The sequence below is a fragment of the Chiroxiphia lanceolata genome, chromosome 8 (genome assembly GCF_009829145.1).
Source record: "Chiroxiphia lanceolata isolate bChiLan1 chromosome 8, bChiLan1.pri, whole genome shotgun sequence".
Classification (NCBI taxonomy): Eukaryota; Metazoa; Chordata; class Aves; order Passeriformes; family Pipridae; genus Chiroxiphia; species Chiroxiphia lanceolata.
Genome location: NC_045644.1, coordinates 35,831,726 through 35,848,149, shown reverse-complemented (window position 1 = coordinate 35,848,149; position 16,424 = coordinate 35,831,726). Strand labels below are relative to the sequence as shown.

General features: G+C 44.0%; 1 protein-coding gene across 20 annotated transcripts in view; it reads right to left on the bottom strand.

Annotated features, from left to right (window-relative positions):
* Positions 1 to 16,424, bottom strand: part of PCDH15 (protocadherin related 15) — a 696,943-nt gene that overhangs the window by 151,389 nt on the left and 529,130 nt on the right. For all 20 annotated transcript variants that reach the window (XR_004358261.1, XM_032694780.1, XM_032694781.1 and 17 more), the window contains 3 exons: positions 10,264 to 10,398; positions 9,109 to 9,258; positions 339 to 532 (listed from right to left, as the gene is read on the bottom strand). Coding sequence is in view for 19 of the 20 variants with exons in the window: in XM_032694780.1 (XP_032550671.1) it covers positions 339 to 532; positions 9,109 to 9,258; positions 10,264 to 10,398 (479 nt within the window). In the remaining variant the exon portion in view is untranslated. The remainder of the gene's footprint in view (positions 1 to 338; positions 533 to 9,108; positions 9,259 to 10,263; positions 10,399 to 16,424) is intronic.

Sequence of the window (16,424 nt, the reverse complement as noted above, 5' to 3'; positions counted from 1 at the left end):
CTTTCTGCGTTCTGAACAAACAGCATCTCCCTTCCCACTTGCTTTCTTCCTGACATCCCCTCACCTCGGCTTCTCCCAGCGAACGGACATGCACAGTGACAGCACAACTGGGAACTCTTAAAAAACCAGGCTGTTACAAGCAAATGAAATCATGAAAAGAGGGAAGGGAAGGAAATAAAGCAAACAGAATTAAGGAACAAAAAGGGAAAGAGCTCTAGCATGATGCTTTTCCTTCCACCACACAGAAGACACAGGATTGTATTGCAGGGTGGAGGGACAGACAGGAGGGTGCCACACTGAGCACTGCTGGAATAAGGAGTTCAGGAAAGCTGCATTACCTTCTCTGTGCAGGAGGAGCACTGTCAGAGGCTTTGACAGTGAGAGCGTAGGATCGCCCCACTGCCAGCACCACTCCTGGAGCGATGGTGACAAGGCCTGTTCGCTCATTGATGCTGAAGTCTCCCTGATCCCCAGCCAAAATTTCATACACTATCTGGCCATTGGGTCCCTCGTCCGCATCTACAGCTGTGAGCTGGAATTAAAACCACAGTGTCAGTGTTGGGCCTTCACAAGGCCGTGGGGAGGCAACTGGGAGGGGGAGAGGAGGCAGAGGGGAAACTCCAACAGCTGGAACACAGGCAGGAATTTCTAATCACTGTCCAACAAAGATACAGTTTAAATGGAGGGTAATTGGTGTAAAAACATCATGAAGCAGATAAAAACTGCTTATTAAAGACTGCAAGCCAGTTATTTTAAGGTACAAATTAAGAAACCTAATTAAGACCAAGTTTCCTCTCTGTGGATTGGAATTTATAACACTTCCTATAAAGGGGGAAGAAGACACTTATTATGTTGCAAAAGTAACAACAGGATCATATTTGTTTACTGGAAGTTCCCATCTCTCCCTACACCATTCAAAGGGACAGCCTTGGTACTGCCAGGAGGTTTCACTCCCAGGTCTGGCATTCCAATCTCTTGTTGTGCAGAACTGGAGAACAAAGTCTGTATTAATATGCACACACTCTAAAGAGCCAAGGGGAGGGAAATGGCAGCTGTTCCCATATGGATACACACGGAGAATCACAGAACCATTAGGCTGGAAAAGCCCTCTGAGATCATCAAGTCTGACCATTCCCCAGCACTGCCAAGGCCACCACTAACCCACATCTCCAGGTGCCACATCCACACACCTATTAAATCCCTCCAGGGATGGGGACCTCCACCACTGCCCTGGGCAGCCTGTTCCAATGCTTGACCACCCTTTCCACGAAGAAATTTTTCCTAATATTCAAACTAAACGTCCCCTGGTGCAACTTGAAGCTGTAGGAAACACATCCCAGATGTGCAAGGCCCATTTCACAGGGCAAGGTGACACCACCCCCCTGACAGGCTGTGCTTGGGGGTGACCTCAGGGTGAGACAAACACAACTGGGCACATCCCTCTATACTCTGGTGACTCTGCACCACCTCTGCTGGCTCGGTGGTTACTCCCACCTCCAGTGTTTCTTCCTTACACAGTTTTGATTCTGAGCATGAGAAAAACCCAAAGGCCCAAATTCTACTGATGAACATAACGAAATGAGGGGGTTCTTATCTTGCCCCGGGAAAGGCAGTGGGTTTATCCCAATTCTGTAGCTTGCAATGTTAAAACACTTACACACAGCCAGAACATTTTTGCTTTCAGTGACAAGAAAAATCACAAAATAGAATCTCAGAATGGTTTGGGTTGGAAGGGACCTTAAAGCCCATTTCATTCCAAGCCCTTGCCATGGGGCAGGGGCACCTTCCATTACCTCAGGTTGCTCAGAGCCCTACCCAGCCTGGCCTAGCTGCTCTTCTTCCCTTAGGGGTTGTTTTGCAGATACAAAACACACACTGCTTCCTCAACTGGCTTTTCATTTGGTACAACTACATGTCCCCTCAAACAGCACGTGGGAGGACATGAAGCCACATGAGCAATAATTGAACATCCAGCAGGATAAACTTCTGCCTGCTGGGCAACCTCTTTCCCCCCCTGTGACACCCTCAGAGGTGACAGCACTGCAGACAGGTAGAGGAGCTCAGTGATATCTCTGCTGTGCTATGATCTAAAATAATCTATCAGTCAATGCTGCATCACACTTGAACTTCAGCGGGTCAGGGATGCCCAGAGCACCACCTCCAGCTGCCAAACCACCACCTCCAGCTGCCAAACCACCACCTCCAGTTGCCAAAACATCACCTACATCTGCCAAACCACCACCCTCCAGCTGCCAAACCACCACCTACAGCTGTGAAACCCCTCCTACAGCTGTGAAACCATCTACATCTGCCAAAACACCTCCTACAGTTGTGAAACCACCGCCTACATCTGCCAAACCCCCACCTACATTTGCCAAACCACCACCTATAGCTGCCAAAATGTCACCTACAACTGCCAAAGCACCTCCTACAGCTGCCAAAGCACCACCCAGATTTGCCAAACCATCCCCTACAACTGTGAAATCACCTCCTACAGCTGCCAAACCACCTTTGCCCAAGGATGGCTGAAGAACTGGAAGAGCAGAAACCAAACCTTGTCCCTAAAACAAGAAGCCAAAGCTGTAATATTTGAGTTAATCACATTTTCATACAACCTTAACCACCAAGGGGAGCATGTGAGTCACTGAATCACAGAATCCCAGAATGGTTTGGTTTGGAAGGGACATTAAAGATCTTTAGTTCCAACTGCCCCTGCATTAGGCAGGGACACCTTCCACAAGAAGGTTGGTTAGAGCCCCATCCAGCTTGGCCTTGAACACTTCCAGGGAAAAACTCAGGTATCTAATTGCTTTATTTAAATTTCATATTTCTGATTCTTTACAGGCTCAGTGAAATACGAAATTTCATGTAGAAAGTCAAGAACCTGTTCAAAGCAAGATCTAAGCGCACAATATCTTAAACAGAATGTATTGACTGAAATGCTAAAATTTAAATATATTAACAAAAATTTACCTTCTTTGTTAGGAGTTCCACCTATTCCTGCTGTTGGGAACTGAGCTACTTTAGGCAGGATCAATCATTCTGAACATGGAATAGGTTGTGCACAGTATTCACCAACTAAAAAGCACATTAAGTCACTTTTCTCCTGGAGCAATCAGTGTTCTGCTTCTTTCACACCCAGCACAGTGATCCAAAGCAAATTTCCAACACAGAACTATTTAATTTTCCTAAACTGGTTGCACTTAAAAAGCAAATCTTAATTCCTACAGTATTTTTCGACACTGTATTTTGAACGCGGGATAAACCCTTGAAACGCCCCAAAAAATGATGAAACGGAGTTCATCTCCCCTTAAAAGGTTTCAAAACCAAATTTATATCCACGTGTGAGGGTTTTTATCTACCTCATTCTGTATTTTCTTTTGAAATTCTGAGAAGGATGAAGGCTGCACTTTAATCACTCCTTCTGCAGTTCCTCTCCACACAACTGGACGTGTTCATTAACCTCAGAGGGAGTGGTAATCCACCTCCGTGACACAGATAAAAAAAGAGCTGTAATAAACCTTCTCTGCTGAACTCCAAAGGTAACACACACACAAAAAAGGTAAATAAAGGCTTTATGCAAAACACAAGGCCCTAAGTATTTAATGACAGGATTTGGAACCAGGCCACTTTTTACTGTGACAGCATGAAAAAGGAAAATTAATTGACTACACAAGCCCATATATTTAGAAGGTTAATTAAACCTACAAATGCTGAATGCTTGGAAAGATAAGTGATTTGAATAACATTTTGGGGGCAAAATCGGGAATCAAAACTGGAATTAAATAGAATTAAAGTTCAACAGCTGCCATAATGTATGATTTTAGAAATTCCATCTCCAGCTGTCCCAGACTGATAGAGCTTCATAGTTAACAAGATTTGAGAAACATGGGCTAAAATATACAGGAAGAAGAGCAAAAGAAGGTTTATTTTACTTTCCTAAAAAACTTTGTATGCAGCAGTATCGGCTCCATTGCATTAATATTTAATGTACTGAAAGTTTTGTAAAATGGGTGCATGTTCTGCTGCTGCAAGAACTGATTTTCATGGGAGAAAAAGGAGATTTAGAAGGATGACCTTAAGCTCACAAAGACATTCTTGGTCACAGTATAAGATCTGGTCAGACTCACTTTGTACTTGGAGGAAACTGGGCTTTGGTGTTTGATTTGTCAGCTTTTCACAGCAACACTTTTAGTGGAGCTTGCCCTGGACCAACCTTTCCAGAAGCCTTTGCCAACAGATTAAATGTGATGGAGATATTCCAGGATTGTGATGGAAATAATTCAGGACTGTGATGGAGATATCCCTGAACTTGAGTCAACCAAACATAGAGCAGGTCAAAATACTTTTTCATTATGTTCTCAAGTCTTTACCCCATATTTTTACCTGAGTCTGCAGGGATGTTGACTGAGCAGTGCAAACACAACCCAGCTTTGTTTCCTCTTCCTGCTAATCATGTTCACTTTGGGGATGGGAACTAATAACCTGATGGGCAAAGGGTTGCAAATAACCACATAAATAAAACATTAAGTGGGGGTTGGAGATGGCTTTAATGAAGATTTCTTTTTGGGAAAAGGTTCTTCCCCCAGAGGGTGGTTGGCACTGACCAGGCTCCCCAGGGCAGTGGGCACAGCCCCAGGGCTGCCAGAGCTCCAGGAGGGCTTGGACAGTGCCCTCAGGGACAGGGTGGGATTGTTGGGGTGTCTGTGCAGGGCCTGAGGTTGGACTGGATGATCCCTGTGGGTCCCTTCCAGCTCAGGATATTCCATGATTCTAAGGTCTCCCCTAAACTGTGCTGCAGTTTTATGGCAAGGTGCAGGTTTAAGAGCTGTAAACCATGAGCATATTCCAACCTCCAAATACCCAAAATGCTCTGTGCAATCAAGAGCTGGGGCAGGACCTCTGAATTAACCTGCACTGGTGATCTCAGGCAGAACTTTTCAGAGGTGAACAGGTCATGCACCAATCCCCTGCATGTTAGATTTTCCATTTTCAATGAGAGAGATACTTAATTGTTCTTGGAAAAGAGCCCTTGAACGTGGGTCATGCCACTGCAAGAGGAGATTAGGTAGAAATTAAGAAACATGGATAAATTGAAATAGGTTATTTTGGTTTCATGACTTTAAAGACTAAGAAGAGAAGAATTGGGGTTGTTCAGCCTGGAGAAGAGAAGCTTCAGGGTGACCTAATTGTGTCCTTCCAGGGCCTGAAGAGGCTGACAAGAAACATGGAGAGAGACTATTTCCAAGGGCCTGGAGGGACAGGACAAGGGGGAATGGCTTCCCACTGCCAGAGGGCAGGGTTAGATGGGATATTGGGAAGAAATCCTTCCCTGTGAGGGTGGGGAGGCCCTGGCCCAGGTTGCCCAGAGAAGCTGTGGCTGCCCCTGGATCCCTGGAAGTGTCCAAGGCCAGGTTGGACGGGGCTTGGAGCAACCTTGTCCTGAGCTTTAAGGTCCCTTCCAACCCAAACCATTCCAGGATTCCATGACTGTAGGACACACACCTAAAGACCACTTGACAAGTCTTCCTGTAAAGACAAAATACACAAAATCTCTTCACGGGCCAAGGAATCCTCAGACCTTGAGGCAAATTTATAGGAAGTTTCAGGTGAATGATGTTTTTTTACCATCCTCTGTCCCTTCCCAGCTCTCTCATTTCTGTGCTCAGCGTTCCCTGTGCCCAGCACAGTTCATGCTGTCCGTAAAATGAGTGATGTCTAAAGAAACACAGTGGATTTAAATCATTCATCTGAAATGTTACAGCACCACTGCTCCATACTCCAACCATCAATGTACAACCAGTTTAAATATCTGAATCACAACAGTAAAAGGGTGGAAAACTGGACAGCAAAAAATACAATAATAAAGATGTATTAAAGATGTAAGAAAGATGTAATAAAGTACTAATAAAGTATTTTAATAGGTTTGCTATTAATCAGTCTTCCTAGTGACAAATATTATTTACCACACATTTAACTGTTTTCAGTGACAGATTTCTCAGTCTCAATTGCCACAAAAAAATACACTTAAAAGCAGAAGGAAAAAACAGATAAGAAATTCTCAAGCAGAATGTAAAGACATTTAAACTTTACTTTCCTCTCCTCAACCAAGGCCTCAAACAATTTCACATGTACTGAAAGCAGACAACTGAAATAAAAACTTTTGCTCACTTCTCTGAAAGGCCACAGGGAAAGAAGGGAAATTCCTTGCTCTAACCACTCAGGGAGAAAGAAAAGGATAGGGAAAAAAAAATTGAATTTTGCCTGTAATTAATGTATTTTCCTGCTAGTTTTGGCTATTTTCAAGCCGAAATTAAGGATTTTTTATTTTCTTTAAGTTTTTTTGGCATGTGCCAGAGAGCAAACACAATCTAAACTATTAACTAATATGTTTTCGGGTTCTTTTCAGTAGTAAAATCAAGCCAATTCCCCATAAAACGGGGAAATGAGAAAGTACAAACTGAGGCTATTGGTATATTTTATTTGTACATTTTCATGCAGCTTCACTCAGTTAAAAAAAAATAAGAAAACCATCTCAATCCCTTCTTACCCTCAGGATAATAAAAGCAAAGTGGCAACTCCCTGAGGGCACTTCCAGTGCTGTAGCAACATTTGCATTTTGGTAGCAGGATGACATGATTCATAAAGGAAAATCTGTCTTGATCCTCTCTGAAATCAGCCTGATTATTATAATAAATGATTATGAGCCTGCACAGATTTTCTGAGGTCACTGTTCTTTTTCTAACCTCCTTCCTCGCATCAGAGAGTGGTTTTTATGAACTAATCATATCTGACCTGGGTCATTTTCCTGTGGGAACTGTCAGGGCTGAGCAGAGGATCTCAAAGGATCCTCACCCCAGGGATGAGCTCGGGTTACAGGGGGAGTTTGTTCCATGTGCCAAGAACAAGCCATCAAAATCACTGTATTAGAGTTCAAAAAATGGAAAAGAAAGGTCAGTTTTGCCTTTGAGGTCGTTATAAAGCAGAAGAAAATTGAAATCAGGCAGCACAAACCCACCTTCCCAGCCTAAGGAAACCCTGGGGATTTATACAGAAAAAGATGAGCAACTTTCCAAACAGCACAGCAGCCCAAACCCACAGAATGGAATCACAGAATGACCTGAGCTGGAAAGGACCTTAAAGCTCATCTTGTTCCACCTCCTGCCATGGGCAGGGACACCTCCCACTAGCCCAGGTTGCTCCAAACCCCGTCCAACCTGGCCTTGGACACTTCCAGAGATCCAGGGGCAGCCACAGCTTCTCTGGGCAACCTGGGCCAGGGCCTCCCCACCCTCACAGGGAACAATTTCTTCCCACTATCCCATCTAACCCTGCCCTCTGGCAGTGGGAAGCCATTCCCTGTGTCCTGTCCCTCCATCCCTTGTCTCCAGTCCCTCTCCAGCTCTCCTGGAGCCCCTTTAGGCCCTGGAAGGGGCTCTCAGATCTCCCTGGAGCCTTCTCTTCTCCAGGCTGAACAATCCCAATTCTCTCAGCCTTTCCTCGTGGCAGAGGTGCTTCATCCCTCTGATCATCTCCTGAGAACCCAGAGGTGGACTCTCCTTTTATTCCTGGTATCATCACAATACACCAAAATCTTAAACATTGACTCTTACTTTTTTTCTAAGTCAGTTAATTTATAAACTCAGATCATCTGGCAATGTAAGATGAGTTGATAAAAGAGCCAGAATTTTCTCCCTTCCATCTCTGACCACATTATAAAGTCACAGAACCTGAAAGGACCCACGTGCCGACCACGTGCAGAATTTACATTTTTTAGCAAAGGTGAATTTAGAGCCCAACTTCCTCACTACTCCTTCCCCAAAGGACCTTGTCCAGATCAAGTTCATTAAGAAATTTGTACTCCTCCTCTTTCCATGCCTCCAGGCCCTAAATATGTTTGCAGCTCCAAGACCAGAATGTGTCTGAGAACTCAAGAGCAGCACATTCCCTCTGAGCACAGCAGCACTTTGGGTACTTCAGACAAGCACAAGATGCTGCTCTGCTTCATCCCAGGTACCATTAACAGACCTCAGGCAGCCCAGAGCATCCTCAAGGCCAATTCTGGGCAGGAAAACATTCTTTTCACACATTCAGCAATCTCATTTAGCAACATTTTCTGCCTTACATTCCCTGGCTCCTTCAGGACAACAGTATTTGATATCTTTTCTTTCCACTTGTGCATCGCTTGAAGGAACTCAATTGTGCTTAGAACTTTTATCTTTCCCTCAAATGTTGCTGAAAATGCCCCCGTGGCTCTCACTGATGGTTTTTCAGCACTTGTAGCTTAAGCAGATTGGTGAAAAGGCAAGAGCGACATGAATGAAGATGCAAGGGTGCAAATGCACAGCTACAGCTCAAGGGGGGCATGTGCCAGAACAGACACTGAGCCCCCTCCTAATGCTGGTAAATCACTGCTAGCCTGATTAATTCCTGACTGTAATTCAGAAAATGGCATTTTATTACTCAAGTCGGCTGATTAATTTTATTTTCCCGATATTCCCACCGCCTCCACCAATGGGATCTTGTCCTTACCCATCTCCACTGGCAGCACTCAGGGCATGGCTGAGATCTCAGAAGAATTACCACCCAAAAAAAGCCTTTTTCCATTAACTTCAGTGCCACTGGGATTCACCTCCAGTCCTGCACTAAGACATAAATCAGTGCTGGCAAACTTTAATTAAAGCTGCTTCTCTCTGGGCCCGTGTTCAGCACATTTTTCACTGCTCATTTGCTCTACAAACAAATGACTTGTAAAAACCAACAGGTTTTATGACATGGTAAAAACATTCCTGGTTATGTTCTACTCAACTGTTTACCTGTTCCCCCAAAGCATTTTATTTCAATATCCTGCTAATCAAGGGGAATATTATTTTTTCTTTTGAAATTTTCCAGCTGAAAAGGTTTTGCAGAACTTCAGGTGAAACAGCTGAGCTGCAGCTGTACATCTAAGACAGGCCTAACATTTAGTAGGAGCAATTTTAATAGTTGTTTAACTAATGAAGTGGATGGAGATACACAAAATTAAGTTCTAGCTGGGTTTCAGTGCATTTCCAATCTATTGCTAACAAAAAGTGAGTCAACAAAGCCAATAAAAAGACCTGAAATTACCTTTATAACACCTTCCCCAGGCCTCATATCCGTATAAATCTTGACATTGTAAGAGATGTTGGAGAAGGTGGGGGAATTATCATTTGCATCGATCACCAGGATATTGACAGTCACTGGGACACTCTCCTGGACTCCATCAGAAGCTGTCATCTTCAGCAGGAAAAAAATAAGCAGAATAGGAGCATATTTTAATGATGTGTTCTTAATACAATTCCAGCTGTGAGGAAACACAGCGTAACGACCAAAAATCAGCATTTCACTTCTCTCTGCACTTCAAAATTCCACGAGGCTTCAGCTGAGCTTGAGCCTGCAGAGTGCAAGACTCAGGGGAAAAGCAAAGCAAACCCATACCTTTGAAATGCTCTGTGTCAGGTGGGCAGGAGAAATGAGAGGGAATCACCTGGAATTTCCCAGGGTTGGGACCAGGATATGAGCCACAGTCCGTGGCTGGGAGGGATGAGCCACCTGCCAGGTCTCACCTGGGCATCACCACACACAGGAGCTCCTCTACCTCTGTTAAACCTCCAAGAGAGCATTTCAAGGTGGCACTGAAAGAGCTGAAGGCTTTTTCACTCCAGAGGGGAAATCTGAGCTCTCCTTTCAAGTGCTAAAAGGACAGAAAATAAGGAGGCACAGACTGGGAACCCCAGCGGAGGAACAGCCCATTTCCAAATTGCTGTAGGGCCGTTGTTTACTCACAGCCTGAGGGACTATCAAATCCATTTTTTCCTCTTTATTTTTTTTTTTTAAATACTGCTGGCTGAGGTTTACTGCAGCCCAGTTTTTTATTTGCTCCTGAAAACAAGCAAAAAGACCAAGGCAGGTGTCACGTTCCTGGCTCAGGGGACGGGAAAAGAAAGGCACTGACGGCCTCAAAGGCCAGGTATAAAAAAGTGGGCTCAGATGCTGCCATGGCAGGGGGGTGAGGAGCAGGGGACACACCTGGGACCATGGACATGATGCTCAGGGGGATCTAAATGCTGCTCTCAAACTGGAGAAGTATTCTGGAAGGAGGCACCACCCCCATCAGCTCCCCTGGTTTTGCCGTTTCCTCCTCCTGGGCCGTTTTCCTGATCTCCAAGGATGTCAGAACCAACCCTTTCTCCCCACAAGCTCTGACTGACCCTGCAGGGCCTTCCAGGGCTGGTCACTCACCGAGAAGGTGTAGAGCTGCTGGGTTTCTCTGTCCAGGGGCTGCAGCAGGGTGAGGTAGCGGGTGATGCCACTCTGAGTCACAGTGAAGAACGTGCTGTAATCGTTCAGGAAGAGGTGGAGCTGGGGATCCTTGGTCTTCAAACAACATCAAGAAAAAAAAGGGTGTTTTATTAGAAATTCACCTGCACCATTAACTCTCCAATTATTTGATGCAAGTGCTTGATTTAGTTGAGACCTAAATAGGCAGAAAGTACAAATGCTGTGATTAAGAATCGTCAAAACTGTAAAAAAAAAGGTAAAAACCCCCACTGCTGGTCTAAAAATCTAATCTTCTTCATGAAAACTGGATTAAAACCCTACTTTAACCTCTAGAGTGAGAAAATCCAATGGTAAACAAATACCTGCATCTGTTAGTTTTAAATGATTGCTTTTTTTTTCCTTTGAAACAGTAATTTCTAAGCCAAATATAACAATATAAGAAACCAGCTTCAAGCATACTAAAAACAAAACAAAACTGATCTTGATTAACAGAGCAATAAAACAGTTGGGTTGGTGCAATGAAAAATATAATGATGTGTTGAAGTGCATCATTAAATAGATGCAGCTCAGAGACTCTCTGCATCTCAAAAAGAATCAAAATATATTGATGCAGAATTATGAACTTCTCAGTTGATCAAGGGAAAAAACATAATAAACGAACTGTGGCACCGTTTCCATTAGCAAGTAACATTTTAAGGTAAATAAAGGCAAGTCAAGGCATTGTAAATTTACTCATGTCTTCATGAGTACTTCAGTCACTCCTGACTTCCATCTCTTTCAAGATGTTATTGAGTTATTTAACTGATTGGACTGCAAGGGTCACTCTACATTAGTTAAATTTGCAAACAAACTACATTAGCTTTTATTGCCTCCAGCATTCCAACAAATTCCCGTGTCCTTGTCCATAATGTGGTTAATTTAACCTGACTTCTTGTGCTACTCTCGGTCACGAGTGAGAGTCCATTTCTGTCAGATGAAGCCAAGCTGGTGGAGTGCAAATTTAACAAAAGGCTGGGAAACAAGTCCCATAAAAACTGGTTTAAATTGCCCCAAATAATGTGGAGATGAGGGATCAGAGGGATGAATAAAACCTAGCAGAAAATTCAGGGTTTTACCAGCTGCTTTCCAACATCATTGCACAAAAGCCACCCCATACAGGGCAGGACACACAACGCAGGCACAAACAGCTGAATTCAGCAAATTAACCAAAAAAAGGAGCATTAGTCTCTTCCTCTCTCAATATTTTCTCAACCTGAGGCCACAATGCTTCCAAAAGGTTAATTCCTACCTGTCATTAGTGTCAGTCCTATTGGATTAGACCCCCCAGAGCACTGGAGAGGTCACCAACAGGCACTGAGTGGCATCATGAACAACTCCCAGGACAAAATTGGTACAATTAGAAGGAGAAAGAGGAACTTTTCTTAGTGAACTAGAACAAAGCCCATGCAAAGATTGCCCAGTTTAAAGGAGAAACCATTTCCGTTGCCGCCAGCTACGTGGAAGAACTATCCCAGTGTTCCAAACAAGTGGTTTCTCATTCCCTGAAGCTTTGCTGCAATGCCAGCTCCCAGGAAAATTACAATTCCTTTTCCAGTCAGCAATGCAAACAGCAATGTCTTTATCTCATGCAAAATTACAGGAGGTAGTTGCCAACAACTGCTCCCTTTGCAGACACTATAAAGCCAAGCAAAAATTTATTTTACAAAAAACCCCTGTTGGTTGTTACACTTCTGGCTTGTCATGTCATTTTGAACACTAATAAACAGTATTTTTTTCCTAATTTGCTCCCCGGGAAAAGCAATGATGGAGATCCCACGCCCTCCCAAAGTAATCCATCCTATTCTTTTGCTATTCCTGTATTAGCAACGTTATCCAAATGTGGAAGTTAAATTGCCTTTACAGCAATCAATGCCTAGTTCATGTGCCTCCCATGCATGTCAGATCTACAGAGCAATTTATTTCCTTAATCTTTCCTTAATCTGGAAAAGCACTGTTATGCCTTTACACCATTAGCATGGATATTTCACATTATTATCACATTTTGTGCTGCAAGAAAGTAGATCACTTAACTGAACATTTCATGTGAGAGAATACGACTGTGGGAAACAATCCAGCAATGCTGCCAACACTATTTCCAATACTTTAATTTTTAAACTATTTTGTTTTAGGGCCTGGACTTAAAGATTGTGTTTTTTGGGTACACTACTGGGTCATGCATTAAGGTTGGTCTCTGAGGAATTCTTTAGCATGTGGTTTTATGTAGGAAAGGATCAGAATCCACACAAAAGAGTGCACATGCAACCTGCAAGGGCCGTTTCAAGCACACAGTTCCAACCTGAGAGGGTTTAGTAGGTATTTTTAAACCTGACATGGTTTAGGAGGTACTTTTTAAATTAAAAAAGGACTTTTTGTAATACTTAAGATGTCTGTGAAGACATATAATTATTTAATGAACATTAAGCATTTAATGAACATTCACATGACTTTATGCCCTGAACTTGGTCCAATGTGTTTAAACGGCTCTTTGCAGGTTTCCCAAACCAAGGGACAGCTCCAGCCTCAAACACCATCAGGGCAGAGAAAAATGAAGGAAGACAAGAGGAAATAAATAAAGAAATCACACAACTGAAGCAAGAAATGGAGTTTTTCAAACACAACACCCAATACGTACGGGCAGGGCACCTGGGGCGACCTACAAAGGAAAACAGGGCACAACATGAATCCAAGTGAGGAAACACAAACCTGGGACTGAGGGACATCAGGAGAGCAGGACATCTGGGGAATTAATGGCTACAGACAAAAAAACTGCAAAAAAACGAGGCACACAAAGGGCTCCAATAAACACTCAATAAACAAAGAATGGCCTTGGATGTGCTCTGCTTGAAAAATCTCTGGAGAAGTTCCTGCCTGGATGTTAATGTTCCATTCCTGCTGTGTAAACACACAAAGGTTTACAACTCTGCCCAAAGCAAACAGCTTTCCAGAATTTACTAAGATTAAACCAAAATTAAATGATATTGTCAAGACTGAGCAGGCAAGGACATATATTCTGTATGTGTTTCAACATCCCCAAGGATTTTTTGGAGGGAGTCTGTTTGGCTGTGAAGTTCTCCAGGGTAGCCAGAACGAGCTCCAAGACTATCCAAACTGCTCAGGCTTCCTGATTGCCAGCACAGGCTCATCTCCAAAGAGCTGCAGCAATAACAAAGAGACTTTAATGACACATCTGGGTTTCCCAGCATTCTCCACGTGGAGGATGATCAGCACTGAAACGCCCACGGCAGAGAGTTGTTTTGTTGCAGAGATGTTTCCGGCATTTCTGGGGGAAAGGAGAAAGTCTTTCCCACTTTCACTAGACAAATGTGAGATCCACAGCCTTGCAGAGGCACAGCAAGTGGGGTTATTGGTCCCAACACAAGAAAGACATTGACCTCTGGAAAGAGTCTAAAGGAGGCCACTAAAGTTGATCCCGGGGCTGGAGCCCCTCTGCTCCAGAGCCAGGCTGGGAGAGCTGGGGGGGTTCACCTGGAGAAGAGAAGGATCCAGAGAGACCTGAGAGCCCCTCCCAGGGCCTAAAGGGGCTCCAGGAGAGCTGGAGAGGGACCTGGGACAAGGGATGGAGGGAGAGGACAAGGGGGAATAGCCTCACACTGCCAGAGGCAGGGTTAGATGGGATAATGGGAAGGAATTCTTGGCTAATGATGAGATGATCTTGATGGTCTTGAAGGTCCCTTCCAACCCAAACCATTCCAAGGCCATGAAGTGGTGCAGCTGTAACACGGCTGTGAGGGAGCAGAGAACCAAATTTAACTTCCCCTGTGTTAATCCACGTGTCAGAGATTCATGGAGAGCTTCCAGCCTGGGGTGGGCAGGAGGCTTCCAGCAGAGAAAGGCTGGGAGGACTAAACGGTAGCTCAGGGTGGGTTTGTAAGCACAGGTAATGCTCATTAACTTCTGCAGGTCTCGATGTTCTGCTGGCTTCATTGTACCTCCATAAATGAATGTATTTACTGAGTCAGGATTGCTGATGAGACATTGCCATCGCCCTCTCCGTGCCTGTGCATCTTAGTTTCCACTGGTGGCACTGGCTAAACATAATGTATTCTGTCTTCTAATTGAAAAATCAGTTGAGATAGTATTTCCTGTTAAAATGACTCCCTGTCTTCTGATAAATGCAGGAAGAAAGTGGGCATCTGAACTGAGTGTCTTAAGGAAAAAAAAGAGAACAAAACACGTTCTAAATTTAAACCCCGTGGGAATTATAATTGAGTCCTGCTATAAACCTTCCAAAAATTAATTTATAGATGTGACACTGCAAACAGACCTTTAACTAGAGCAGCCCTGCCAAGTACTGATATAATTAAGTGGTCTGTTTAAATGGCATAAATTAAATTAAGCCACACGGGTACCTTAAGACCTGAGTAAACCAAAGCTGAGATGAGGAATTTAAACAGTCTGATCTGAGGACTCTTTACATAAGGCTTCCCAAGCCACTGGCTTCCTTACTCTTGGGCCTTCCATGGGAGAGAACTCATTTCTCTTATCTGGTGATTAGGGTTGGTGAGAAAGCTGCCCTGTGTATCAATCATGGAATGGTTTGGGTTGGAAGGGTCCTTAAAGACCATCCAGTCCCAACCCCTGCCATGGGCAGGAACACCTTCCAACTAGTCCAGGTTGCTCCAAGCCTGGCCTTGGACACAGTTCCTGATGAACAGTCCCTCTCCTGCTTCCCTGTAGCTCCCTCAGATCCTGGAAGGTGCTGTGGGGCCTCCACAGAACCTTCTCCTCTCCAGGCTGAGCAGCCCCAGCTCTCCCAGCCTGTCTCCAGAGGGGAGGTGCTGATGGACACCGATGCCATCTCTGTCAGGTGTGCCAGCACATGTTCAGAACAGCACCTGTGTGCTACTCCTGGTGCTCCTGTGCATCCCTGCAGCCCGTGCAGCATCCCTGGGCAGTGGAATAAGGCCCAGGACACTACTGTGCCACTCCAGATTCTCTTTTCCCAGACACTTCCTTGGTTGATGCCTCCGTTACCTGTGGAGTTGAAGTCAAAGGAAGCTCAATATCCCAGGCACATGGGCAGATTCTTGGGTTATCCTGTGCAAGAGCTGGACTTGATCCTTGTGGGTCCCCTCCAGCTCAGGACATTTAGTGAGCTGTGTTTTCAGAGAACTTGTGGCAATTTTAAATAATTCTTTTACTTAAAGGCATCTCGGTAGCAACTGGAGCGGACGGAGCAAATAATGGGTAAAATAAGTTTTAAATCTAACTACAAGCGCAGGTTATGGATTTCCAATAACAAACCCAGAAAAGGAAATTAATAGATTTCTTCACATTTTTTTTTTTAACCAGGAGTGCTGAAGCATTTTTCTCTAATATTTGCCTGATTGCTTCTATCTTTCACAGTTGTTGTTTGAACTTGTTTTGCAGTTGATGTTCTCTCGAGAGGAGAGTTCTCATAACACTGAGCAGCACTTCTGGGTCACCCCACCAGTTATGGTAGGGAAGAATAATTCAGGAAATATTCCTCCCAGAATGAAACAGCCCATTAATATCATTACTAAAACAAACAGAAGGGAAAGGCAAAGCCAAAAGGCTGCTTCTCTTTTTCAGGATTTATAAAGATTAGGGTTTTTTAATTTGGGGGGATCTTTCACTTAAGGGAAATTAAAAATATTAACACTGAATCACTCCTGTAGCATTGTGTTTCTTCCTTTATTTGTGCAGGGTGAATATCTCATGGTTTCTGCCCTCTCAAGCTGTTTTTTCTCTCTCTGAGTTCCTTGGAGTCCTCAAGGAATTTGGGGTTTTGTGTATCTTCCCCGTTTTAAACAAATGTTACTGCTAATTAGTGGCACCACTGAAGCTGACACTTGTTTATTGCCATCTCCCATCAATGACTCATCTCTGTGAGGAACAGAAGGTGACTTTTTCCAAAACTTTCCCATTAGCTTTTCATTCCAGGAGGGATATGGCCCTTTCCGCCCCAACCTATAAAATCTGAAAAGGGCTGTAGCCCTTTCTGGTGTGTGACTTTCTAGTCTTGCTTTGTGCAGGGGCCGGAGGGGCTTTGGTGGTGATTGAAAGAATTTGGAATTAAAGCACTGCTCAGCACCATCCTG